The following is a 27,936-nucleotide window of genomic DNA, read 5'->3' as shown; positions in this document are numbered from 1 at the left end:
CTCCAATACTTCCCCCAAAGAGCACAGGCACAAATATTCATGCGCTCCGAGAGCAAGCGACTCCCCCCAACTCAGTGTCCCTTGCTCTGAATTTGAATGAACTCCAGGGACCTTTTATTCAATTTGGAATTTCATCAGACACTTTTGAAACCTTTATGTTTACTGAAGAAAGTGTCTCTCGCTCAGTGGGGTTTGTATAACAAAATACATATGCATCTCTATATCACGCTGCCTGAGAAACAGCTGAACAAAGACATCACTGTTCAGCTCAAGAACACCCACATGCTCCCTACTATCTGCTAGGTACAGATGCTTCTAGTTTTGACCAAAAGGAATGGGTTTTGCCAATGCAAAGTTGCTCAGTATGATCTTATAGTACTCAAACACGTTTAGTAATTATAGACATTTGCTTAGCCCTGTGGGTTAAAAGACTAATGAAGCAATGCTTGGTGTCTATGCATTTTTCTCTGCTATGCAAGTAACGGTGATGCAGTAGCTGGCAGCTGCTTTTAACAAAAAAAAACTGGATAAAGCACCTCTTGTGTTGAGGATATTTTTCTCCTTTCAATTCTGTGCATCAACCCTGGAGTAATTCATGTTCACAGGAAGGGGCTCCAAAAGCAGGGGCCAGGTTCCCTGAATGGAGCACCTCCTGCAGCCTTTCTTGGCCCTCCTACCATATAACCATATAACCATTACAGCACGGAAACAGGCCATCTCGGCCCTTCTAGTCCGTGCCGAACTCTTACTCTCACCTAGTCCCACCGACCTGCACTCAGCCCATAACCCTCCATTCCTTTCCTCTCCATATATCTATCCAATTTAACTTTAAATGACAACATTGAATCTGCCTCAACCACTTCTGCTGGAAGCTCGTTCCACACAGCTACCACTCCCTTATGTTACCCCTAAACTTTTGCTCTTTAACTCTCAACTCATGCCCTCTTGTTTGAATCTCCCCCACTCTCAATGGAAAAAGCCTATCCGTGTCAACTCTATCTATTCCCCTCATAATTTTAGATACCGCTATCAAATCCCCCCTCAACCTTCTACGCTCCAAAGAATAAAGATCCAACTTGCTCAACCTTTCTCTGTAACTTAGGAGATAAAACCCAGGCAACATTCTAGTAAATCTCCTCTCAATTTTATTGACATCTTTCCTATAATTCAGTGACCAGAACTGTACACAATACTTCAAATTTGGCCTTACCAATGCCTTATACAATTTCAACATTACATCCCAACTCCTATACTCAATGCTCTGATTACCATTTTGAACTTTTCTGATCTCACACCCTGCTTCCTCTGAGTTGCAGGGCCTGGCTCCAAATGAGTCAACACTGGCCGTGTGCTCCCTACACCCTGTCCTAATGCTTCGATGAGTTTTCGTGCAGGGTTTGGAAGGAGGCATTCTTCCTACAGGAGATTCACCACCTCACACAACAAAAAACTGATGGAAGCACAGTATACCAAGGGACCCTTCAGAGAACAAATGCACAGATTGTTAAAGCCTTCCCAAACAATGTTGCTTGCCACATCTGAGGGACGGTTTCCACTTTAAACAATAACTCTAACAGGCGATTCCCTCCAGTGCAAACCACTCTCTGAAAAACATTTTATTATTTTTACTTACTTGATGGGCAAAAATCAGAATAAATCTGTTTCTCTTCCTTTATTTGGTGGGTGGGTGGGTGGGAGGGATGGGAAAGGGGTTGTTTTGTAGTTGTTGACTTGTTTTGTTTTTCTGTTGTTGCTCTGCTGACCATTATCGGCATGCTCTGTTGTGTGGCCCCCAGCACATCGTCGTGTGTTCCGGTTGTTCGCCCAAACAACCATTTCACTACATCTTTCAGTGCACAGTGGACTCTGGTTAATTGGGCCATCAGTTAATCAGGGGCAGCCACTTATTTGGGATGATTCTTAAGGAACAGCTTTTCGTTTATTTGGGATATTATACCAATTAATTGGGGCAGCAGACTGTTGATGAACAGTTTCTAACTAGCATCAGTCGTGTGCACTTGCAGGGCCATTAGACGCAACACCATTTTTACAGCAAAGTCAGTTGCATGAGTTTGTGTTCAAAAAGCAGCAATTTTTTTTGTCACGATAGTTGGTGAGAAATAAGCAGAAAGACAATTCAGTTTTGCTCACGCTGGTTTTGAGCGTTCCAGCTTGGAGATGCCAGAAGTGGCCGGGAGTGGAAATGAAATGATTTCACTACTTCAACAAGTTAGGAACTACGAAGAATTTGAAGGTTTTGATAATCATTTTGAATGTTACAATGAAAATGAAGATTTGGAGGACGCGATCATTGACAGCACTTTACAAAGGCAGTCTATTATCTACACTAGGTGTCTGCACTGATTTTGTTCATTTACAGTCAAAAGAATGCAATACGGATGAATTCCTCTGTCGATAACTATTAGGAACTAATACAGCAGTAGTATTGGTGGTGTTCTAATTAGTTCGTTTTTTCATTAAATACATAATTTGCTATTCAGATTGTCTTTTTTATACCTTTTTAACTATTTCCATGAAACCTCAGCTAATTGGAGCAGCTGCTTAATTGGGCCAAAATGTACTGGTCCCAACGTGTCCCAGTTAACCGGAATCCACTGTACATTCGAATCTGAATCTTTCCTACAGGTGGTGCTGGTGAGCCGCTTTCCTGAAGCATTGCTGAGCCAAGATGGTTGCCGTGCCACGGGGTTGCGATTTTGACGCTGCAATGGAGGAGTAATGGAGATGCATTTCCAGCTGGGGATGGCATGAGAGCTTGGAGGGGAACCTGCATGCACAGTGGAAGGAGAAATCAATCTTCATGCCATCAGGTTAGAGGCTACCCAGACGAACACAAGGTGTGGCTCCCCTGCACGGAGGGTGTCCTCATCGTGGCACAAGAGGAGGCCACGGACCGACATGTCAGAATGGGAATCGGATTTAAAATGTGTGGCCACTGGGAAGTTATTTGTTCTTTTCATTTTGGTTCCAGCTAAGATATAATTTAGCTACCTTGTGATTTTCACTGACCACAAGTACTGCGGGATAGTCACCATCTATATTATGCTAAGGTGATTGAAATTCCCTGGAGGAAAGAAGCTCGCTGTTGGATACAACTCAAAAAAAATTGTGACGTGACTGTACCTCTGACATAGTTTCCATTAAAAAATTTGCATCTGGGATTAGTGTATTATAGTAGTTAACTGCTTACATTACATCATTCATTTCCTTCCTGCACATAACTGTAGGCTGTAACTCTTACCATGATAACCAGCAGAATATTTTGGAAGTCATTTGGGAATCCCAGTGTGTAGGAACAGTACAGCGCATAATTTCCTTCCAGCAACTAAAAGAAGAACATTTTCTGGTAAAACAATAGCTTGCTACAAATTATGATATAGAACCTTAAAACAAGACTCTTAAGCAGTATATTCCTTTGAGGAGGATCAGACATTGGCAGAAACTGTAATTTAAAATCTCCCATTTTCCTCTCACTTTCCCTTCCGCAACGAAACACCACACCATCATTTGCCAGGCAAAACCTAGATATCCTTGCTTCTCGTACAGTTTTTGAGAGGATCTACCTCCTCATTTCAATGAAGAGTTATTGTGATTACAGATCAGTTAAAACTGAACAGCCAAGAATGGTCATAATTCGTCTATATATAACAGTTCGTGCTACTGAAGATGGGTACTTACAGTTTCCGGAATATTCTACAAAATCAGAACAAATGGTGTGTCAAACTTATTGCCACTAATCCATCTGCATCTTCTGATCATTGAGGTTCTGGAACCAATTATCACAATAGTCCAAACTGGACATCTCTCCTAATGGGTGCCATGATAGTGTAGCCGTTGGCACAACACTATGACAGCTTAGAACATTCTGGAGTTTGGAATTCAATTCCTGTGTCCTATGCAAGCAGTCTTGGTACATCCACCCCACGAAAAGCATGGATTTTCTCAGGGGCCTCTGGTTTCCTCCCACAGTCCAAAGACGTAAAGGGGTTGGCTAATTGGTTATTGTAAAATTGTCCCCTGATTAGGTTAGGGCAGTGGTCCCCAACCTCCGGGCCATGGACCGATACCAGGCCGCGAAGCATGCAGGGGTGCAGCGGTAGCCGGAGTGCACCCAGCACATCTTTAAGAAAAAAGCCGAAATAAACAAGCTAATTAATTAGGTGCCGCCCAGAAGCCAGTCTTCATTAGAGGAACAGAGGTGGAGAGGGTCAATAACTTTAAATTCTTCGGCATTAAGTATCGACGTTTCTCTCTCTGAAAGGTGTCAGAGGATCTGTCCTGGGACCAGCATGTAACTGTCATTACAAAGAAAGCACGGCAGCGCCTATACGTTATTAGAAGTTTGTGTAGATTCAAAATGTCACCTCGATCCTGACAGCCCTGTCTTCTCAGCCTGTCTGGGCTGGCGTTTAAATTGACCAAACAATGGAACAGCTAAAAGCTCCAGCACCCTAGAAAGAGAACACCGCGTAGAGCAAGTGAAATCGGCAATCGCCTCTGATCTGGGCCAACATTTACGTGCCGGGTGGCACCTAATTAATTAGCCTGTTTATTTCGGCCTTTTTCTTAAAGATGTACTAGGTGCACTCCGGCTACCGCTGCACCCCTGCATGCTTCGCGGCCCGGTATCAGTCCATGGCCTGGAGGTTGCGGACCGCTGGGTTAGGGGATGCTGGGGTGGTGTGTCTCAAAGGGCTGGAGGGGTCTATTCAGTGCTGCATTGCTAAGAAATAGTGAATCAAATTGCTAAAATTGTGTATCCACATGTCTGTAAGGTTTGATATACAGTAAGTGATAGGCTGTTTGACTGTTGTGTTATCACAGCGCATCTTCAGACCAGTTTTTTCCTCTCCCTCTCTCTTACTTGCCTCAAACCTACCAGACTCCTTGTGTGACATGGAGCCCTGGATGAGCTAAGCAGTAAGGAATTCTGATCTACAGTCTTTGCTTCTCCCTGCCCCCAGCCAGGAATAAGTCCCACATCTGACTCCATTCCACTTCTCACATCTGACCGGGATATTTACAACCACTGTTCCCTCTAAGTTGTGTGGGTGCATGGCCACACAGCAACTGAAATGCTCCCGTGCACATAGCCTTTGTTACAACGCAGCTGGAATTTTCTTTTATATCATTTTGAAATGATGCATTTAAAATTTTGAAATCAATGTTAATCTAATTGTGAAATATCCTGTAATTAATTCTGTGTTAAAGAATATTATCCATAAATTTTCTAAATAATAAACATACCATAACCTTTATTTTCAAACAATTTAGAGCTTCAATGTATTTACATTGCTAGTGTTTCAAGTTGCAACACTGCTTATCGTTAGTAAACCGCTGGCCTGCTAGAAGCCAACGCCGTCTAGTCAAAACATTTTACTTTTGCCATTGTGACTGTCAGTTGTTCTGACTGCCTGACATTGTTTGCTTGTGTTGTGAGTTGCGTTTTGTGTTTGTTGGATGTGCATGTTACATATAAAAAACATTTGCTGTGCCGTGTGATTTTCAGGTCATGTAAAAATTTCCAGCTCAGAGCAATGGTTGGCCCATACAACTGTAAAAAAAAATTAGAGGTAATATGGTTTACAACCCCTGCACTTGCTGAGCACAGAGCTCAGCTGTCAAGCTCAAACGTGGCCTTCACTTAAAAAGGCCTAGATTCTGTTTATTACACATCTGAATACTGTTTCATAATGTAACGTCCAGCTGCCACTGAAAATTTATGACCTGAAGTCCAATTCCTTAAGATTTTGATTTTCTTTATTGATTCATTGCTTAAATCTCTCCTTGGGTTTCCCCCCAGGTTCCCTGGTTTCTTCCCACATTCCAAAGTTGTACAAATTAGTAAGGGCTAATAAGTTGCGGGCGTGCTTTGTTGGTGTCGAAGGTGTGGTGACACTTGTCAGCTGCCCCCAGCACATACTTGGACTGTGTTGGTCACTGACACAAAATATTACGCACTTCACTGTATATTTTGATGTTCTGATATACATACATGGGACAAATAAAGTTGATATTTTTAGATCAGGGGTTCCCAACTGGGGGTCCATGTACCCGTTGGTTAACGGTAAGGGTCCATGGCATTAAAAAAGGTTGGGATCTTTAAGGCTTTGGTCTGTACTGAGAGTGTTGAATACAATCTGTACTGAATGACATTAGAAAGACATTTGAGGACATTTCATTCAAAAATAATATTCTTACCATAAAAGCTAATGAGGTAAACAGGAAACCGATGATCAATTTCACATAAGGCCCATAGCTCATGACAAGTTTCAGTCCTTTCCAAAAGGAGAATGGTTTCTGTGCCTTTTTGTTATGCAGATCTAGGTACGATAGAAAAAAGTGAAAACGAGTCAGAACTAACTTGAAGGAACCATGTTCCTCCTTTATTCAGGCCCCACTGCAACTTCACTTTCTTTACTTCACGCTCCAGATTCTCACTTGATCTAAAGTTTGGATTCCTCACTAACATGGCTTGCTCCTTTGTCTTTGCCATCTTCAACTCAGTGCTATCTATTTGACAGATCTTCAGAATATAACATTAAGGGTGTAATGTTGGGGCTTTTACAAGGCGCAGGTGAGGCCTCACTTGGGGTATTGTGAGCAGTTTTGGGCCCCTTATCTAAGAAAGGATGTGATGACTTTTGCACTACCTATTTAATTTAGCTATTTTATATATATATATATATATATATACTTACTGTAATTCAGTTTTTCTGTATTATTATATATTGCATTGTACTGCTGCCACAAAGACAACAAATTTCATGACATACGCTGCTGACATTAAACCTGGTTCTGATTTTGATTTTGAATTAACCCATTACAAATCAGCCCCCCGAAAAATTTGGAACATATTCAAAGTGAAAAATTTAATTTCTATCCTAATGCAAATTACTACCATATTTATTCTGATTAAAAAGTAATGTCTCAGGTCTATGAAACTATTCCAGAATATAGACAGATTCCTGTTGGGGATTGACATTACACAGAGAAAAGAGCTTGACATTCTGGAATGCCATCATTGGGATAAGAGCACAAGGCTTATGGAAATTAGCTGCTTGTTTCATCTCTTCCTTTCCCCAGAAGAACGATTTGTTTATCTAAACAATAGCTGAAGCGATTGTAATCTGTGACATACGACATGTTGTAAGAATCTTATCGACATGTTTCTCAGTAGCCCACCAACACACTTGGCTAACATGCTGTCATGAAGCCAGTGCCTGTCACTTGCCCTGCTACTATCCTGTACTTAGTCAGAGAGTGGTGAATCGGTGGAATTCACCGCCACAGATGGCTGCGGAGGCCACGCCATTGGGTATATTTAAAGTGCAGGTTGTTGGGTTATTGATCAGTGAGTTTAATTGTCATTCAGACATACACGAATACAGCCAAATGAAACAGCGTTACTACGGGGTCAAGGTACAAAACACAACACCAGCAGTCACACACAGTATCACAATCACGGAATAAAAGATACCCAACACGCGCGCCCCCCCCACACCAACAACCCTGCAGCTTGAGGCCCAGTCCTCGCACATACAAGACAACAAACCCATTCTGAATATCAGTAAAATACAATGATGCAGGATATGCATGAATATAGTCCAGACCCCACAGCCCACTGAGATTATCTGTTGGCCACAGCAGAGCGCACTGGTCCTACCCTCTGACAGGCGACACTGCAGCTTGAGGCCCAGTCCTTGTGCATACAGGCACATATAGAATATTAGTTAAAACACAACCACACAAATACATATGTATACAGTCCAGACCCTTCAGTCTGTGTGAAATCTTCAGTAGACCAAACTACGCCATGTCTCCCCGCACCACCCCCCTCCGGTGGTGTGCACCGGCTCAGACGCCTCTCCCCTGGCGGCTGTAAAGCAGGAAACTCCGCGGCTTGAGGCCCTGAGCCCGTTGAGTGCAGCCAAAAAAAAAAATTCTGCAGTCGCCCCCAACTGAAAGGCTGAGCAGACTAGATGGGCTGGATGATCTGATTCTGCTCCTATGTCCTGTTCGACATTTTGACATTCAGTACAGGGCACAGAGGAAGTGGAACTATTTAACCATCTGCTGAGTCCTGTCTCGACAGCCAAGGTCAGTTGCGAGGGCAGAACAATTACATCATATTTTTGTTTCAGATAGAATTAGCAACAATCTGTACAGTAACAGTGCGGCAGTCATAACCTTCATTGACCGTGTTCTACAGTGTCACACTTTTAATAAATAATACCTAGCCAAATAAGGTGTAGAATCTATGCTTTATTTGATTAGCTCTTCTTTATTAAAAGTATTAATATATAAGTGTTCTTGGAGCCGATCACGGCAAGTACTTTCTCAGATTAAATTATGCCATGGATACCAATTCAGGAACTGCCAGGTTGAGCCTAATGAATCACAGTGTGGGCCCACAGGTTCTGCTGTGGGTCCCCATGCAGTTCCAATATCACTGAACTGAATCAGACCCCAAATAGCCACTCCAACCGCATCACCTGCTGCTGTATCTGGTATGGAAACGCCAATGCCTTTGAATGGAAAATCCCACAGGAAAGTAGTGGATAGAGCCGAGTCTATCACGGGTAAAGTCCTTCCCAGCAAGGATCCCATCTACATGAAGCACTGTCACAGAAGAGTAGCATCCATTATCAGGGACTCCCATCACCCAGGCCATGCTCTCTCCTCGCTGCTGCCCTCAGGAAGAAGGTACAGAAGCCTCAGGACTCACACCACCAGGTTTAGAAACAGTTAATACCCCACAACTATCGGGCTCCCGAACCAGAGGGGACAACTTCACTTGTCCCACCACTGGACGGTTCCCACAACCTATGGATCACTTTCAAGGACTCTTCATCTCATGTTCTTGATGTCTCCTGCTTATTTATTTACTACTGTTGCCCTTTTTTCTTTCCTTTTGCATTTGCACAGTTTGTTGATATTTGCACACTGGTCGCCCACCCTGTTGGATGTGGTCTTTCGCCAATTTTACTATGGTTAATGGATTTATTGAGTATGCCCGCAGGAAAGTGAATCTCAGGGTTGTATATGGTGACATATATGACCTTTGATAATAAATGTACTTTGAACTTTGTGCCAAGTACACAGTAGCAGCTACAGAAAAGTCTTTCATGAATTTCGATGTGAACAAACTATAAGGCAGGAAAAATAAACTGTCAGTGCTTTGGACCGAGACCCTTCATCAGTCCTCAAAAAGGGCCTCGGCCCAAAATGTCAGCTGTTTATTAACTTCCATAGATGCTATCTGACCTTCTGAGTTCCTCCAACAATTTTGTGTGTGTTGTTCTAGGTTTCGGTAATCTGCAGAATCTCTTGTGTTCAGATTTTCCTCATGCCATTAACTCAGGAAATTGGGCCGTCTGGAAGCAATGCTGACAGGATCACGTCCAACAGCATCCATTTTGTTGTCAATAAAGAAGGGGAGCTTCTTTAGCTCAGTGTACATCCCAGACTTTGCAGTGGGTACCAAGACTCAATGGGCTTGCTCTCTTTCAGGAGTGGATCTGAATGCCGAAGAAGTTGTACTCTCTCTGCTTGTTCGATCTTTTGCACAAGACAGTGTCACATTTTTATATGAACAGCTACCTTGCAATTTTCCTTGAAAGCCAAGTCTGTTGACCAATTGAAGTGAGAATTAAAGAGAACCCTGTGAGGAGAAATGTTTTATGTTGCCTTGATCGACGCTGCTCAAGTATCAGGAGGTAAACAGTCTGTGTTCATTTTGGAAGGAAATGGAACTCCATGTTCTTTACCAAAGAATTCAAAAGGACTGTCTTGTCCGGTCACACGTTCAGGAACCAAAGTTACTGAATTAAAACTACTGCAGTCTCATTTTCAACCTTGCAGAATGTCACAGATGTCATTACACAAGGGTTGGATTCACTCCTGAAGCAGGAGGGGGAATAGCAAGTGACTGGGATGTTTCCAACCTCTTTCAAAGTACTAAAGTTCCAAGTAAGTTCTATTATCAAAGATCACATATGTCACCATATACAACACCAAGATTCATTTTCTTGTGGGCGTACTCAGCAAATCTATAGAATAGTAATTATAACAGGATCAATGAAAGATCAACGAGAGTGCAGAAGGCAACAAACTGCAAATACAAATAGCAATAAATAATGAGAACATGAAATAATGAGATAAAGAGTCCTTGAAATGAGATCGTTGATTGTGGGAACATTTCAGTGATGGGAAAAGTGAGTGTAGTTATTGCCTTTTGCTTAAGAGCCTGCTGGTTGAGGGGTAGTAACTGTTCTCGAACCTGGTGGTTTAAGCATGATGTTCTAGCATGGACACGATGGGCTGAATGGTCCTATTCAGGAATGCATCCTTCACTGTCACCAGCCAGCAACTGAGATCGGAGCACTCCACTCCAATTATCATGCTGACGGACCTAGAATTGGGAAGTTATGTTTAACCAATCCTCATTTTTACTCATTGTGAAAACAATTTCACCACAGGCTACAGCTGGGCAGCAACGTCGGGCATGTTTGAAAATAATCCAAATCTTTCTATCTTAGCACCTCTGCATTGGAGATACAAGAGACTGCAGACGCTGGAGTCCCCCTCTACCCCGTGGGGTGGTACGGTAGTGTGGTGGCTGGCACCACACTTGACAGTGCCAGCTATAAGATTGGGATTCACTTCCTGCTGCTGTCTGTAAGGAGTGTCTCCCCGTGATCATGTGGGTTTCCTCTGGGTGATCTGGTTTCCTCCCACATTCCAGCAACTTGTGAGTTAGAGCTAGAAGGTTGTGGACATGCTGTGTTGACACCGGGAGCGTGGTGATGCTGGCAGGAAGTCCAGCAGATCCTTGGCACTAAATGACACGTCACTGTACCTTTTTCAATGTTTTGATGCCAGCATCGTCATCTTTATGTGACGCAGGTGAACATGTTCTCATAACCATGGCAGTTCTTGGCAAGTTTTACGACAGAAGTGCTTTGCCATTGCCTTCTTCTGGGCAGTGTCTTCACAATATGGGTGACCACAACAATTATCAATATTCTTCAGAGATTATCTGCCTGGTGTCAGTGATCACATAACCAGGACTTGTGATGTGCACCGGTTTCTCATACCACCTTCCACCACCTGCTCCTATGGCTTCACATGACCCTGATCGGGGGGCTAAGCAGGTGCTACACCTTGCCCAAGGGTGACCCGCAGGCTAGCGGAGGGAAGGACATATCTCCAAACTGTCACCCAGTTTTGACGTACGTGTGACAAATAAAATCAATCTTTGAGAAGATCTTTACCTTTAGCTATTTTCTCTCTTCCTGAGCCACCAAGTTTCTCCCCCAAGGGCCCCAGCTCTCATCACTCCGTCTCTTTCCCCTTCTTTGACCATCACCCACACTGGGCCCATCCGCCCATGCCATCTCCAGTATTTGATTCCATGTTCCAGCTTCCTTCCTGTCAGATTCCATCATCTGCAGGTTTTGGTACCTCCACCTATCATCTCCCAGTCTCTGTCACCACCTCCAGTGTTCCCCCTCCATCTGTCTATCACATCCATTCATCCCTCCTCCATCAGCCTATCACATCCATTCATCCCTCTTCCATCTGTCTATCACACCCACTCTTCCCTCCTCCATCAGCCTATCACATCCATTCATCCCTCCTCCATCAGCCTATCACATCCATTCATCCCTCTTCCATCTGTCTATCACATCCACTCTTCCCTCCTCCATCAGCCTATCACATCCATTCATCCCTCCTCCATCAGCCTATCACATCCATTCATCCCTCTTCCATCTGTCTATCACATCCATTCATCCCTCCTCCATCAGCCTATCACATCCACTCTTCCCTCTTCCATCAGACTATCATATTCACTCTTCCCTCCTCCATCTGCCTATCACCTCCACTCATTTCTCCTCCATCTGTCTATCACAGCCACTCTCCTTCCTCCATTTACCCATCACATCCACTCATCTCTCTTTCATCAGCCTATCACATCCACTCATCCCTCTTTCATCAGCCTATCATAACCACTCTTCTCTCCTCCATCTGTTTATCACATCCACTCTTTCTTCCTCCATCAGCCTATCACATCCACTCTTCCCTCCTCCATTGGCCTATCAATTCCACTCTTCCCTCCTCCATCAGCCTATCATCTCCACTCTTTGCTCCTCCATCTCTTTATCACATCCACTCTTCCCTCTTCCATCGGCCTATCACCTGCAGAGTCTTTCCAGCGATCCGCTTGTTGCTTTAACCTCATTGGGGATTTTCACTCCGAGGAGTGTTATGAGAGACGGAGTGAGAACTAGCTGCGATGGCTCTCTGTGCCCAATGAACTGAACTCAAGATTCTTCCCCTGAATCACTGAAGTTTACAGCAATGGAGGCAGCCATATGGCAGGTCATGACTGCGTCAGGGGCAAGCCTACATGCTTATCATCCCTGTTACTTCTGCTAGCCATTCATTCCAACTGTCAATGAACCAGGAATGTTAACACTGCACAGATGCAGCCAGCTTGTCTGAATATTTATCTTTCTTTGATGCACCTGCTACTTTTACGTTCTTGCACAAGAGGCCTCTGAAGCAGCATTTGCACATCTTTAATCATGTTCTGCTGACTTATACAAACGTGCCATGGAGATTTCAGAACACCTTTTCGATATTCTGGATTATGGTTGAACGGAGCCAGCAGGGCAGTGGTGGTGGAACACGAATACCCAACAGAAGGGAGTTGATTGGTGAAGGATGGTGGAGGGGAGAGAGGAGCGATTAACGGGGGCTGGGGGATGAGTAGGGGGGTGGTCAGAGGAGTGGACAGGCAGAAAGAAAGAAAAATCATAATTGCAAAGAAAATTAGAAAGGAAGAAAAAAAAAACAAGCCTTTAAATCAGGGGTTCCCAACCTTTTTTATGCCATGGACCAACACCATTACACAAGGGGTACATGGACCACAGGTTGGGAACTCCTGCTTTAAATAACCATTGGGTCCACCACCTATTCCTGGAAGCTTACAAATCTATAAATAGTTCATAAGAACACAAGAAATAGAAAGAGGAGTCGGCCTTCTGGCTCATCGAGCCTGCGCAGACATTGAATGACACCATGACTGGTCTGGCTGTGGACTCGAGTCCACCTACCTGCCTTTTCCCAGTCCCTGAACTTCCCTGCTATGTAACAATCTATCTAACCGTGTCTTAAATATATTTAACAAGGAAGCCTCTAATGCTCCCTAGGGTAAAGAATTCCACAGATTCCCTACACTCTGGGAAAAGCAGTCTCCCCATCATCACTATCACCACCTCTCCTCCATTCACTAGTATTCTTCTATATAAGAGCACTAGACACTAGACACTAGAATACTACAGCACAGTACAGACCCTTCGGCCCTCGATGTTGTGCTGACCCGTATATTCCTTAAAGTACTAAACCCACACTACCCTGTAACCCTCTATTTTTCTTTCATCCATGTGCCTGTCCAAGAGGGTCTTAAATACCCCTAATGTTTTAGCCTCCACCACCATCCCTGGCAAGTCATTCCAGGCACCCACAACCCTCTGTGTAAAAAAAACTTACCCCTGATGTCTCCCCTAAACTTCCCTACCTTGACTTTGTATATATGCCCTCTGGTGTTTGCAATTCGTTCCCTGGGAAACAGGTACTGGCTATCCACCCTATCTATGCCTCTCATAATCTTGTAGACCTCTATCAAGTCCCCTCCCATCCTTCTACGCTCCAAAGAGAAAAGTCCCAGCTCTGCTAATCTTGCCTCGTAAGACTTGTTTACCAATCCAGGCACAGTGATAGTGTAGCGTCTTTAACGACTGCAGCCCATTGTAAGCACCTTACAGTTAGTAAAATACTTTTGTAGTTGGTGTTGTGAGATAGTTGGTCTTGCGGGCTGCCCACAGTGAGATTCCACACTAAATAGGAAGGCTGGAGATCTGAGATGATTACCCTGCCCTTGGTTAACACACACAAAATGCTGGAGGAACTCAGCAGCTCAGGCAGCATCTATGGAGAGGATTAAACAGTCGACATTTCAGGCCAAGACCATGCATCAGGGCTGGAAAGGATGGCAACTAAAGCCAGAGAGGACCCCCTTCCTTTCCAGTCCTGATGAAGGGTCTTGGCCTGAAACGTTGACTGTATACTCCCCTCCATAGATGCTCCTGACATGATGAAGGAAGCCCTGAACACCACCAGAGATGGAGGACCTTCATTGCTGCCCTAAAGGCCAGCTGTTGATAGATGCTGCCTGACCTGCTGAAATCTCCCAGCATTTTGTGTGTGTTGCTCAAGTTTTCCAGTATTTGCATAATCTCGTGTTTATCATTTCCAATCCTTTATTAAATTTGCTTATGGGTTCTCCATTTGCATACGGAAATGAGGAGGGCTGCGGTCTAATGTCATCTGAAAATCGCAGCTCCAAGTGATTCAGTCCACACGGCAGGCAGGAAAGTCCATCCAGAGCTTTGGTCAAATTCCCTGCAGTGCACTTAAACCCACAGCTGTTGATGGAATGTAAAGTGTTCGTCGCTGAGTGTAGTGGAATTTCACTTTGAAATACAAATGGAAAAATCTACTTCTTCTGTTTCACTATAGTGATGATATGTTTATTATTTATAAACAGGCAATAATTACCATCTTTTTCCTGGACTCCAGCAAACAAGATAATGGCACACAGAACGTATGCACCACTAATGACTCCAGCTGCCATCATGTAGGCTCTTTTCTGCACAAGGGATAAAGTGTACACATCAGTCATGGAATATTCCAGAACGGTAATCAGAAACACAATTCAAATTTCTGCTTTCTGCACATACAAATTTGAAACACAATGGCATCAACTTCAACTGGACTTTGAAAACCAAAACCCTGAGTACATACCAGTTGGGTGACAGAAGTGTTGGAGTTGTACTGAGTGCTGTTGATGTCAATTCTAGATATTGAGCTGTTAATATCATTTTTATGAATACATGGAGCATCTGCTCCGCCAACAATCTGGCCTTGTATTGCTGTTCCCAAGACCGTGCCCAGCACCTCCACTGTCATACCTGCAACATAAGATGCACCAATCACTAACTTTACAGCATCACCCTCCCACTCTGAATACAAGACCTAATCGGTTGCAAACTCACAATTAATTCTCTAGAGTACCCTGTCAGGTCGTATTATAGAGTTAGGATATATAGCAAAATATTTACTTCAGCAACCAGTCTTTAGACCTGAATGTGGATTGTAGATTAAATTTAAAATGCAGCTCTGGACAATAGTTTCCTTAAGCTGTGCACACCAGTTAATTGACAATGCTGATTAACATTCATTTTGTGTGTCCAGAGAGTAAGGGCGAAGAAGGAGGTGTGAAAGTTATATGTGATTCAAAGGAAGCATTGTAGAAATATTGTAACTCTAGAATTGTCCTTTGATCTTCAGCATATAAAATGTCATGCAATATTGGATTGATCAGGCCTCTACCTCCAAGAGTGCCTCATTGTGGTTGAATAAAACACTTCTGTATCCACTAGCTTTAGTGTCTCTCCAGTGACTTCGTTCACGTTACAACATTCACTATCGCCAGTTTGTTTGCAATGTATGGCGTTGATGATCGTTCCACGACTGTGATTGTTCTTGGCAAATTTTTTCGCAAAAGTGGTTTGGCATTGCCTTTTTCTGGGCAATGTCTTACAAGACGGGTAATCCCAGCCATTATCAATACTCTTCAGAGATTGCCCGCCTGGTGTCAGTGGTCACATAACCAGGACTTGTGATGTGCACCAGCTGCTTGTACGACCATCCACCACCTGCTCCCATGACCCTGATCGGGGGTCTAAGCAGGTGCTACACCTTGCCCAAGGGTGACCTGCAGGTTAGCAGAGGGAAGGAGTGCCTTCCACCTCCTTTGGTAGAGACGTATCTCCACCTCGCTATCCTTACCTCCACCATCAGCAACGGCCTTTAAAAACCCGGAACTGTACTTTAGCCTTAGAAATAAATGCATCACAAAAACCACTGAGCATTAAAACAGAAAAACTGAATGGAAAATGTTTCCACATCGCACGGAGGAAGTGAAAGCACTTCTACGAGAACAACCAGAATTTAAAAATAATTGGGTCACACCCTGGTGGAGTCTGCTGGCTTTTAATTTCTCCATTCTTACTTTTTCTGTGAAGTACATTGTTTTATTTAGTTGTTGAACCGGCAGGCTACTCAAAGTGATAGAAGACTGTATCCATGTGGTTAGAGATAAAGGCAAACTACAGAAGTCCTCACACTACAGGCTACGGACTGAGTGTAGAACGGGGAACATGGGTGAATTACATTCTAGATTGTTTATTGTCATGTCCTGTTCACAAGTGTAAAGAGAACAAAATAAAATACAAAAATAAAGAACACAGTAACACACACAATAAATATAAATGCATAAAATGGTTTATATATATCAATTGATTGTATGTCCATAAAGTGAGGCTGGGCTGTACGCAAGGTGATTGATGGGAAATAATATAGTGGTTGAGTTAGTGGGTGGAGGTGTTGATCAGCCTTACTGCTTGGGGAAAGCAACTGTTTTTGAGTCTGGTGGTCCTGGCATGAATGCTACGTAGCCTCCTCCCTGATGGGAGTGGGACAGGCAGTTCATGAGCAGGGTGGGTGGGATCCTTCCTGATGTCCTTGGCCCTTTTCCGGCACCTTTCTGTTTTCGTATGTCCTTGATGACGAAAGTAATTTATTTATCAACAGAGCCTTAATGAACACCTGGTGACTTTTATCATTGGAATTTTGATGCTGAAATAGCATCTATGACCTAACGGACAAAATTACAAACAAAGATGAACTAACGTGACAGAGAGGTGGCACTGTAGTGCAGTGGTTAGCACAACGCTTTACAGTACTGGTAATGCAGGTTCAATTCCCGCCGCTGTCTGTATGGAGTTTGTACGCCTTCGTGGAATGCGTGGGTTTCCTCCCACAGTCCAAGGACGTACCAGTTAGTAGGTTAGTTGGTCATTGTAAATTGTCCCGTGATTAGTCCAAGATTAAATCGGAGGATTGTTGAGTGGTGTGAGTTGAAAGGCCAGAAAGGCCTATTCCATGTTGTATCTCAGTCAATCAATCAATTAAAAAACCAGGAGAACCATGTCATAGATCTTCAGGAAAATAACTGAGGTCTACAGTGCAGTGATAATTGTATCCTTATCTCAAAATTAACTATTAAGGATAAATATGTTCTGGAATAGTATATTTTTGCTAAAATTAATTACGAACATTGTTGGATTACAGACTCAAAATCAGAGGAAGTGTCATTTTGGTCAGAAAAAGATAAAAGGACAATATAGTCCACAGGACGAAATTCTAAAGAGGGTTCAGGTACCAAGAAAGCTGAGGATACGAGTCCTTGCAGAACGGGCTGAAACAGTGGCTCATAATACAGGTGGGAATCTGATGTTGATATAGGGCAAGTACAACCAGTTTTAGCCACAACTTATTTTCTCAACCAATTATGCAAAAAGCAACAGAGAGATTTACCACGAGGACCCCAGACAGAATGGTATCTGGTTAAATCAATGCCATGAAGAGAATAAATACTGAGAGGAAGTTCGACAGTATCATTCAAAATCATGGTTCAATAGTATGTAAGGTTAGGCTGTTCAAGTTGGTGGGAAGGTTTAGTGATCGACAAGAGCACCATCTATGTAAAAAAAACAGGTTTTTCTTTACCTGTACAGCAGATTGGCTCATCCAGAACATACTATATACAAAGAGGAAATTAGATTAGATTAAAATGGAGTCTCTCAAAAAGGACCTGAAAATGATATTCAGTGAAAGGGTGCTAAACAGATGCAAAATTCAAAATTAATATATTATCAAATTACAGATAGGTCACTGTCTAAGACTCATTTTCTTGTGGGCATACTCTATAAATCTATGGAACAATAACCATAACAGAATCTATGAAAGACCGCACTGACTTGGGCAAAAGACAACAAACTTTGCAAATACCCAAAAAGAAAGAAATCATAATAATCAATTCGAGTTCTTGAAAGTGAGTCCATTGGTTGTGGGAACATTTTAATGATGGGGCAAGTGAAGTTGAGTGAAGTTCTCTCCTTTGGTTCAAGAGCCTGATAGTTTGATAGTTCTAGTGAGGATTGTGTGGAGGCTTGTGTGCTTCGAGGGCTCCATCAGGCGATGCCAACTCAGAGCTACCCATGTTGGAACAGCTGTGGACGAAGACTGAGCCAACCCTGGCTGACGGCATATGAAACAACAAAACTAAAAGACAGAATGGACTCAACGTACCAGATCCCTGCCTTCCACACTGTAATGATTCAGTGATTACTAACTTGTCTTGTGGGTATTAATAGCTGCAGTTACAAACACATGCTCCAATGAATCAGGCTCCTGTTAGGAAAGCCAGCAGGCGTCTGACTCAACAACCAAAAACCCACAGGAACGGTTTACTCACGATAGGCAGTTGCAGAATCCCTTTCCTTCTGGTCTGTGCTTATGAACATCGTAAGTGCAGAGTAAGGAACGTGGAAGCACTAGGAAAGAAAGTGAGTAACTTATTTGCAAGCAGAAGCCTATGATACATATGGTGATTTTTATCATTGGAATTTTGATGTCACATTTTGAAATACAGTGCAGAAAAGGGCCTTCTGGCCCTTTGAGATGCGTCGTCCAGCAATCACCTATTTAACTCTAGCCTAATCATGGGACCCTCCAAGAGAACCACAACCTTGTCATGGTTAGGAGGCTTGTGTGCCTCGATGACCTGGAGAGCTATGTTGGCTGGAGTCAGGGACTTATGTTTTGGCTCTTGGTAGGGTCGTCCATGCCAAACAGGTCAAAGGGTAGCGGCCAGACAAAGAGTGGTCAACTGGTCCTCCAGGTTCGGGGGTCCAGCTCAGGGCTAACGACCCTGACTGGTCAAGCAGAACTGCTACTGAAACAGCAATGAAGAATCCTTCTACGTCTGGATGGCCAAGGATGGGCAGAGATGGAGGACCTACATTGCTGCCCTAAATGCCCGCAGCGTAATGGGCAGTAAGTAATCATGGGACAATTTACAAAGACCAATTAACCTTCAGTGTGCGGCAGGAAACTGGAGCACCCAGAGGAAACCCACACATTCCACAGAGAGGGCGTACAGGCTCCTTCATAGATGATGTCACAATTGAACTCTGAACTCTGACACATTGAGCTGTAATAGCATTGTGCTACACTACGACGCCCTACGCCACTGTGGCGCCCAACTCATCAACAACCAGGAGACAAAAATACAAATAAAGATGAACTAAAGTGATAGAACCACATCATGGGAAAACTGTCAACTGTCAGTGATTTTTATCACTGTCAAAAATACTTAGGGGAGCACTAACCTTCAGCATTCGCAAAAGGTGAAAGTTCAAAGTTCAAATTTATTACCAAAGTATGCATGTGTCGTCATGTGCTATCATGTGATTCATTTTCTTGCAGGCATTCACGGTCGATACAGAGAAATACAACAGAATCAATGAAAAACTGCAATGTGCAGAAGACAAACAGTGCAAATATATTAAAAATATAATAATTAATATTGAGAACATGTGTTGTAGAGTCCTTAAAATTGAGTCCATAGGTTGTGAAATCTATTCAGTGTTGAAGTGAATGAAGTTATCCACGCTGGTTCAGTTGCCTGATGATTGAAGGGTAATAACTGTTCCTGAACCCGGTGGTGTGGGATCTAAGGCCCTTCTTCCCGATGGCAACAGCAGGAAGAGAACGTGGCAGAGACTGGCACAGAGGGCACAGCCTCAGGATAGAGGGGCGTCCTTTTAGAAAGGAGATGAGGAGGAGTTTGGTCAACCAAAGAGTGGTGAACCTGTGGAATTCGTTGCCACAGGCGGCTGGCTGTATTGTGTACACTTAAAACAGAGGTTGATATTTCCTTGATTAGTCAGGGCATGAAGTGACACGGGGAGCAGGCAGGAGACAGGGGGCTGAGAGAGAAAGTGCTCAGCCATGATGAAATGGCAGAGCAAAATCAATGGGCCAAATTTTGCTCCTATGTCTTACGGTCTTATGGAGGGAGTCTGAAGCTGTGGTTTTGGGCTATGGGGGCAATCAAATGAGACTTGAACAATACTCATTAAAAGTCATAAATTATTTGAAGAGCGAACTTACTACATGCAAAATACACTGCACTGCAGTTTATGTTTCTGCTGGTGAGGCGCCCTTCTAGCTGTTTTTAATTGGGGTGAGTGTCTGTACTCAAGGTCAATGCATTTGGTATACAGTATAGAAAGACTGATATATGACCGAAAACTGCTGAGCTGGGCCCTGCCATCAGTGAGTCACTATACTAAATATCAAACAGAGAACCCACATGAAGTATCCAGAGGACATGCATGGAAGGTGAGAAGGGGTAGGATCATTTGCTAAGTACGCCTGCAGAAAAAGAATCTCAGGATTGTATGTGCTGTCATGTATGTACTCTGATAATAAATTTTACTACGAACTTGAACTTTGGATAAGTTTTTTTACTCAGAGAGTGTTGGATGCCTGGAACGTACGATGGTGGTAGAGGCAAATACATTAGAGGCTTATAAGAGACATTTGGATAGGTACATGGATGTAAGGAGGATGGAGGGATATGGACATGGTGTAGACAGGAGGAATTAGTGTTTGGGTGTTTTTGATTTGTTTTTTACCTGGTTTAGTACAACACTGTGGGCCGAGTGGCCTGCTCCTGTGCTGTACTGATCCATGTCAGAAAGAAATTGAGCAGGGGGAGGGGTAATGCAAACAAAATTCTTGATAGCTGGGACAGGCACGAATTTTGCGCTTACTAAAGATGTTGCCGTTAAAGAACCAGTGAGATATTCCCGCAAATGAAACCAATGTGCCCAACCCACATAAAGAGAGCCATTTCTGGACAAGACACTCTAATAGGCTTTTTCACTGTCTGGACAAGGCTGTTTTCTTACAATAGGAAACGTTGTTCACGCGGAAGCACCGAATCACATGTTTTCCCATCAAAATGGGCGTAATTTTCCCAAAAGTTGCATGGTAGCGATCCAAGGATAATAAATGGCCAGCCAGACCAAGCAGCTGGGAAAATGAGGTCTGGAGACATACCCATGTCAAAAATTATGATGTTGCACATTCTGAGTTTTCAGATCCAGACTGGCATTTCTGGAATTAGCCATGGAAGAACTCTGACGCTGAATGACGGATTAAACTGGATCGGTTTCAGCTTCATATATGGCATTGGTCACCCTGTCTGTCATCTCTCCCCCTTACTCCCCTAAATAACAGACACCAGTATATATCAAGTTACTTTTATGGATGAAAGCTGAGATTTTTTTTTCTTTTGCAGCGTGTTCTGCAGTTTAAAGAAAAACCTTACCCCAGCCTGATTATCAGAGGAGCTGCAATAACATTCCACTTGGGGTGCGTAGTGGCTAGCACGATGCTTTACAGCATTGGCGACAAGGGTTCAATTCCTGCCGCGACCCGCAAGGAGTGTGTACGTTCTCCTCGTGACCGTGTGGGTTTCTCCCCACAATGCAAAGATGTACCAGTTGCTAGGTTAGTTTGTCATTGTAAATTGTCCCGTGATTAGGTTAGGATTAAACCGGGGTCTTGCTGGGTGCAGCTCAAAGGCTGGAAGGGGCTATTTTGCACTGTAACTCAATAAATAAATCATGTTCAAATTAATACTTTTGATTCATGTGTCACTGAATGATTGAGTTAAAGCAGCCTCCATAGTTAGGTACTTACCGTCTGCAGACTTTGGAACATGCAATAGAAGATCAAGTACCAAAAGATTTTTCCAACCTCTGTTACGTTTCCATCTGGCACATACCATAGCAGGAAGTAAGAGACTACTGCAAATGGTGTAGAGCAAACAATCCTGGAAAAAGAACAGTGGAAAAAAAAAACAATTTTATTTAAATTAAAACTTAATTCCTGTTCTATTAAACTAATATTTTATGCTGGCTCAGGTCCTGAGTGGTACTTTTACCAATGTTTGTTCATTTTGTGCTGTGTCGTACGATGTGGGCGATCGTGGTCTTTCCATGACTGTGATTGTACTTGGCAAATTTTTCTGCAGAAGTGCTTTGCCATTGCCTTCTTCTGGGCAGTGTCTTTACAAGATGGGTGACCCCAGCCATTATCAGTACTCTTCAGAGATTCTGCCTGGAGTCAGTGGTCGCATAACCAGGACTTGTGACATGCAGCAGCTGTACGACCATCCACCACCTGCTCCCATGGCTCCACGTGGCCCTGATATGATGGTGGGGGTGGGGGTGCCCAAGGCAGACCTGCAGGCTAACGGGGGGAAGGCACCTTAATTCTCCTTTGGTAGAGACGTATCTCCACCCTGTCATCCTACAAAACAGCCACACTGCCTTCCATGACTATTGTAACTCTCTGCAGCAATAGTCAAGAGGATTGGGGAACAACTCAGCCTAACTATCTACCAACCTCTGCCTTAAATACACCCGATGACTTGGCCTCTACAGCTGCCTGTTGCAATGAATACCACAGAGTCGCTACTCTCTGGCCTAAAGAAATTCCTCCTCATCTCCATTCTAAGTAGACGTCCTTCCATTCTGAGGGTGTGTCCTCTGGTCTTAGGCTCCCCACTACAATTTCCCACTCTGGATCAATAAAGTACTTATTCTTCTTCTTAGGAAACATCCTCTCTACCTTCACTCTCTCTAGGGCTTTCAACATTCGATAGGTTTCAATGAGATCCCCCCCCGCCCCTCATTCTTCTGAATTCCAGTGAGTACAGGCCCAGAGTCATCAAACACTCAATTAGCAGCTCCGTGACCACTTTACACTACAATGGACTTGTTTATTTATTCTGATTGTGTTCTTTCTTGTAAAAATTATGCTTAATTCATATTTTATCTTGTAGATGTTGTGTTCCTGATGCCAAGTGGTGATGACGCTGCTGTAAGAAAGCTTTTTTTTTGCACCTGTGCACACATCTAGCTGTGCGTATGCCAATAAACTTAACTTTAATGGTACGAGTTACCAGCTGTATGTCAAATGCTCTGCTTCCCAGCGGGTGTGTACCGGTGACAGCATAACCAGTGGCCGGGCTGCAAGGAGCTGACTTTCCGCTGAGTGAGACTCACAGCCACGACTGCCATGCTTAATCCAGTGCCAAATAGGGTTCATGTTTTTAGCCAGTAGATCAGAGAAGGATCTTCAATTAATAATGCAAGAGGTTCTGCAGATGCTGGAAACCTAGAACAACCCACACAAAGTGCTGGAGGAACTCAGCAGCTCAGGCAGCACCTATACAGGGGAATAAGCAGTTGATGGCTCAGGCACTGGTATTTCCATACCAGGCCATGATGCAACCAGGCAGTATACTCTCCAAGATGCATCTACAGAAACTTGTCAATGTTTTAGAAAGACATGCTGAATCTTCGCAAACTTCTAAGAAAGTGGGGGCACTTCTTTGTAATTGCCTTACATGCTGAGCTCAGGACAGATCTTTGAAATGACAGCACTGAGGAATTTTAAAGTTGCTGATCCTCTCCACCTCTGATCTCCCGATGAGGACTGGCTCATGGCCCTCTGGTTTCCTCCTCCAGTCTTCCTCCGAAGAGCGACAATCAGCTCTTAGGTTGAGTGAGAGGCTGTCAATGTGGCATCATTCAGCCAGATTTTCGATCCCCCCTCTGATAAGAAAAAAGAACAAGTTTCTTTAGAATCCCCCGTCCTTTCTAGTCAGCTTGTCTGCATCGATGAAACATCTGGCACGGTGCTGGGACAGGAGTCTGGAGCTGACCACATGCCAGGTCTTGGTGGACTGGTATTCTGCATTCCAAAGATGAAGGAGCAGCATTGCACTGCTCCTCTTCCAACAAAGAGCTTCTTTGTTTTCACCCTTCTGCTTCACCCTGTGACCAAAAGGATATTGAAGGCACTCGAGAAAATTAATTGTGAAAGCAAGCGTCAAATCCAAAAAAATAAAAGCAGCTTTACTGGCAAATTTCAGCTCAGCCACGTTGCCATCGCTGTTCACTGCTCTGCCAGGACTTGAGGGCCTGACTTACGAGTCAAAGTTGGTTAGGTTAAGTCTTTATTCCCTGGAGTGCGCAGTAGGAGAATGAGGGGAGCTGTATACAGAATTATGAGGGGTATAGATAGGGTAAATGCAAGCAGACTTTTTCCACTGAGGCTGGGTAAGACTAGGACTAGAAGACTGAAAGGGGAAATACTCAAACGGAACCTGAGGAGGAACTTTTTCACTCAGAGGGTGCCGCTCGCTTGGATTGAGGTGTCAGCAGAAGTGAAGGATGCAGGTTTAACATTTGGATAAGTACATGGATAGGAGGGGTATGGAGGGTTTATGGTCCCGGCGTGGGTCAATGGGACTAGGCAGGTTAATGGTTTGGCACAGACCAGATGGGCTGATGGGTCTGCTTCTCCGCTCCCGCACCAGCAGGCACAAGAAAAACTTCTTCCCTGAGGCTGTGACCCTGCTGAACCTCTCATCACAGTGCTAAGCAGTATTGCACCCGTATTGTACTGTCTCAGTACTTTTATATCTGTGTGCTGTAGCACTTTTTTTATTCGCAGTTATTTTGTAAACAACACTATCCTTTGCATTTCTGGTCAGATGCTAAATGCATTTTATTGGCTTTGTATCTGTACTCAGCACAATGACGATAAAGTTGAATCTAATCTAACCTTCTGTGCTTTAGTGCTCTACGTCTATCCATATACAGATCTATAATGGTCAGCAATTGCTGCTCCACATGCTGCACATTCACAGCCTCTGCCAGGTTAATCTGTAGAAACCTGAGGATTCGAACCAAGTACAAATGACCCCTTTCTGGGGAGAAAAAAAGACATTACCATTGCTAGCTGAGGTGCAACTTAGATTTGAGTGATACAGCAAGCCATGTCACCTGACCCTGAATGGGCAGTGCAAACCACACCTCAGTTTGCTCAGTCCACAGGTTCAACATTCTTCCCGTCAACAGCACTTCACTATGAACTCTGATCTGCCCAGAATGTGGATCTCAGTAACAAAACACAGGACCTGGCTAAAACAGGCTTGGAGCAGTTGCTTGTGGTAGAACATCACCCAACAGACGGGAGTCGTGAAAAACAAAATGAGTGTGCAAGGCCAGGACTACTTTGTTCCTGCAAGGTTGAAAGGCAAGGATTAGGAACCCTTAATGACAATGGAAGTTGAGGTTTATTAAAAAAATAATAAATCAACATACGGGGATAGACCTTTCTAAGGCCTTCCAGCAATCCCCAGTTTAACCCTAGCCTGATCACAGGACAATTTACACTGACCTATTAACCTACCAATCGGTACGCCTTTGGACTGTGGGAGGAAACCGGAGCACCCGGAGGAAGCCCACATGATCACTGGGAGAACGCCCCACGCTCTAATAGTTTTGTGCGAACTGCTACAGTACTGTAGCGCCTTGCACAATCATGAGGCTCCTCAGAGGCTAGCGAATTGCTGCAACTCTGTCTCCAAGGGTAGTGGATGCAGGTTATTGGGTAGATTTAAGGTGGAGAGAGACAAATATTTGAAAGACTGAAGAACTAAAGGTTATTGGGAACAGGCACAAAAAAAGGAGTTGAGGTCAGTGTAGAATGAGTCATGGTCCAGATCTCAATGACAAAGACCGGCTAATGAAACATCCATGCCTCTGTCCCATCTCCAGCAGCTCAGTCCCTAGAATCGTGTAGATGGAGTGTTGATGAGTATTGATGCTATGGAAGTGCAACTGCTGTAAAGGGAACAAAGTTACCAGAGAAATACTGAAGCTAATAGATATAGAAGTGTTTTATTCAACCAAATGAGACCCTGTTGGAGGAAGAGGCCTGTTCGGCCCAATATAGCGACAATGTATCTACAATGCTTCCTTTGAATTGCATATAGTTTTCACACCCACACTCCAGACACCTGAAATGAATGTTAATTAGCATTGTTTGGTTTTTAAATCAACTCCAGTTAAACTATTGTTCAGAGCTGCATTTTAAGTTTAATTTACAATCCACATTCAGGTCTGAAGAATGACTGCTGTTGAACTTAAATGTTTGTTATATACCCTAACTCCAGAATATGCCCTAAAATGTTCTGACAATGCAAAGCCATGATGGATTCCTTGATTCACCCACTAATCTTCCCACCCCAACCTCATTTCTAAACCAACAACCCAATAACTAACCATAAACACAAGAGATTCTGCAGATGCTGGAAATCCAAAGCAACACACACAAGATGCTGGAGGAGCACAGCAGCATCTATGGAAATGAATTAACAGTTGACGTTTCAGGCCAAGACCCTTCTTCAAGACTGGAAAGGAAAGGGGAAGACACCAGGATAAAAAGGTAAGGAGGAAAGGCTAGAAGGTGATAGGTGAAGTCAGGTGGGTGGGAAAGGTAAAGGACTGGAGAGGAAGGAATCTGATAGGCGAGGAGAGTGGACTATAGGAGAAAAGGAAGAAGGAGGGGACCCACAGGGAGATGATGGGCAGGTGGGAAGTGTAAGAGGCCAGATTGGGGAATAGAAGAAGAAGGGAGAGGGAGGGAAAGCCAGATAACTAATCTCCCTCTAGTCAGTTTGATTAGAAGTCAATTTATTTTTCCATCACATTTGTAGGGTTCACGGCCACTACTTGCGCATTCTGTTACCATAGACGATGACTCTTATCACAGTGTAGTGTTAGCATGCTGCTTTACCATTCCCTGCGATCAGGGTTCAATTCCCGCCACTGTCTGTAAACCATGACATGTTCTCACCGTGACCCTGTGGGTTTTCTCTGGGTGGTCTGGCTCCCTCCAACGTACATTCCAAAGGCGTGCAGGTAGCAAGTTGTGGGCATACTATGTTGGTGCTGGGAGAATGAAGACACTTGCGGGCTAACCTCAGCACCTCCTTGGAATGTGTTGGTCATTGACGGAAATGACAGATTTCACTGTGTGTTTTGGGGTACATGTGACAAATGGGGGGGGAGGAGGGAACGTTGACTCAGACCACGAGAGGCCTGCGTCGGGCATTTTCATGCCTTACAAAGTGCAGATTGGAAGTCTGTGTGGGGCGCCACTCCTCGCACAGACTAGAGCAATGTGTGGTTAAGTGCCTTGCTCAAGGGCACAAACACGCTCCCACAGCTGAGGCTCGAACTAGTGACCTTCAGATCACTAGACAAACGCCTTAACCACTTGGCCACGACAAATAAGGCTAACCTTTTCAGTTATTGATAAAACCAGTTTTGCAATGTCAATAAATTTCTCTCTTTTCCATGTGCAAAGCCCTTGTCCCTCGGGAGAAATTCAGAGTTCAGCAGAGGAGGAGAAAGGGCCCTCGTCCCTCGGGAGAAATTCAGAGTTCAGCAGAGGAGGACAAAGGGCTTAATTAGGAAGGGGAAAAAAGATTATGAGAGAAAACTGGCAGGGAACATAAAAACGGACTGTAAAAGCTTTTACAGATATGTAAAAAGGAAAAGACTGGTAAAGACAAATGTAGGTCCCCTGCAGACAGAAACAGGTGAATTGATTATGGGGAGCAAGGACATGGCAGACCAATTGAATAATTACTTTGGTTCTGTCTTCACTAAGGAGGACATAAATAATCTTCCAGAAGTAGTAAGGGACAGAGGGTCCAGTGAGATGAAGGAACTGAGCGAAATACATGTTAGTAGGGAAGCGGTGTTAGGTAAATTGAAGGGATTGAAGGCAGATAAATCCCCAGGGCCAGATGGTCTGCATCCTAGAGTGCTTAAGGAAGTAGCCCAAGAAATAGTGGATGCATTAGTGATAATTTTTCAAAACTCGTTAGATTCTGGGCTAGTTCCTGAGGATTGGAGGGTGGCTAATGTAACCCCACTTTTTAAAAAAGGAGGGAGAGAGAAACCGGGGAATTATAGACCGGTTAGCCTAACGTCGGTGGTG

At 43.8% G+C, this 27,936-nt stretch overlaps 1 protein-coding gene across 1 annotated transcript in view; it reads right to left on the bottom strand.

Moving 5' to 3' along the window:
* The window catches only part of mfsd2ab (MFSD2 lysolipid transporter A, lysophospholipid b), a 79,200-nt gene that overhangs the window by 16,808 nt on the left and 34,456 nt on the right, over positions 1–27,936 (bottom strand). Inside the window, exons 4-9 of the mRNA XM_063033914.1 lie at positions 21,769–21,901; positions 18,470–18,548; positions 14,893–15,059; positions 14,647–14,737; positions 6,223–6,344; positions 3,263–3,346 (exon numbers count right to left, since the gene is read on the bottom strand). Coding sequence (XP_062889984.1) covers positions 3,263–3,346; positions 6,223–6,344; positions 14,647–14,737; positions 14,893–15,059; positions 18,470–18,548; positions 21,769–21,901 — 676 coding nt within the window. The remainder of the gene's footprint in view (positions 1–3,262; positions 3,347–6,222; positions 6,345–14,646; positions 14,738–14,892; positions 15,060–18,469; positions 18,549–21,768; positions 21,902–27,936) is intronic.

This window comes from Mobula hypostoma, chromosome 26 (assembly GCF_963921235.1).
Source record: "Mobula hypostoma chromosome 26, sMobHyp1.1, whole genome shotgun sequence".
Taxonomy (NCBI): Eukaryota; Metazoa; Chordata; class Chondrichthyes; order Myliobatiformes; family Myliobatidae; genus Mobula; species Mobula hypostoma.
The sequence above is the reverse complement of the archived record's forward strand: the minus strand, read 5'-3'. Positions and strand labels throughout refer to the sequence as shown.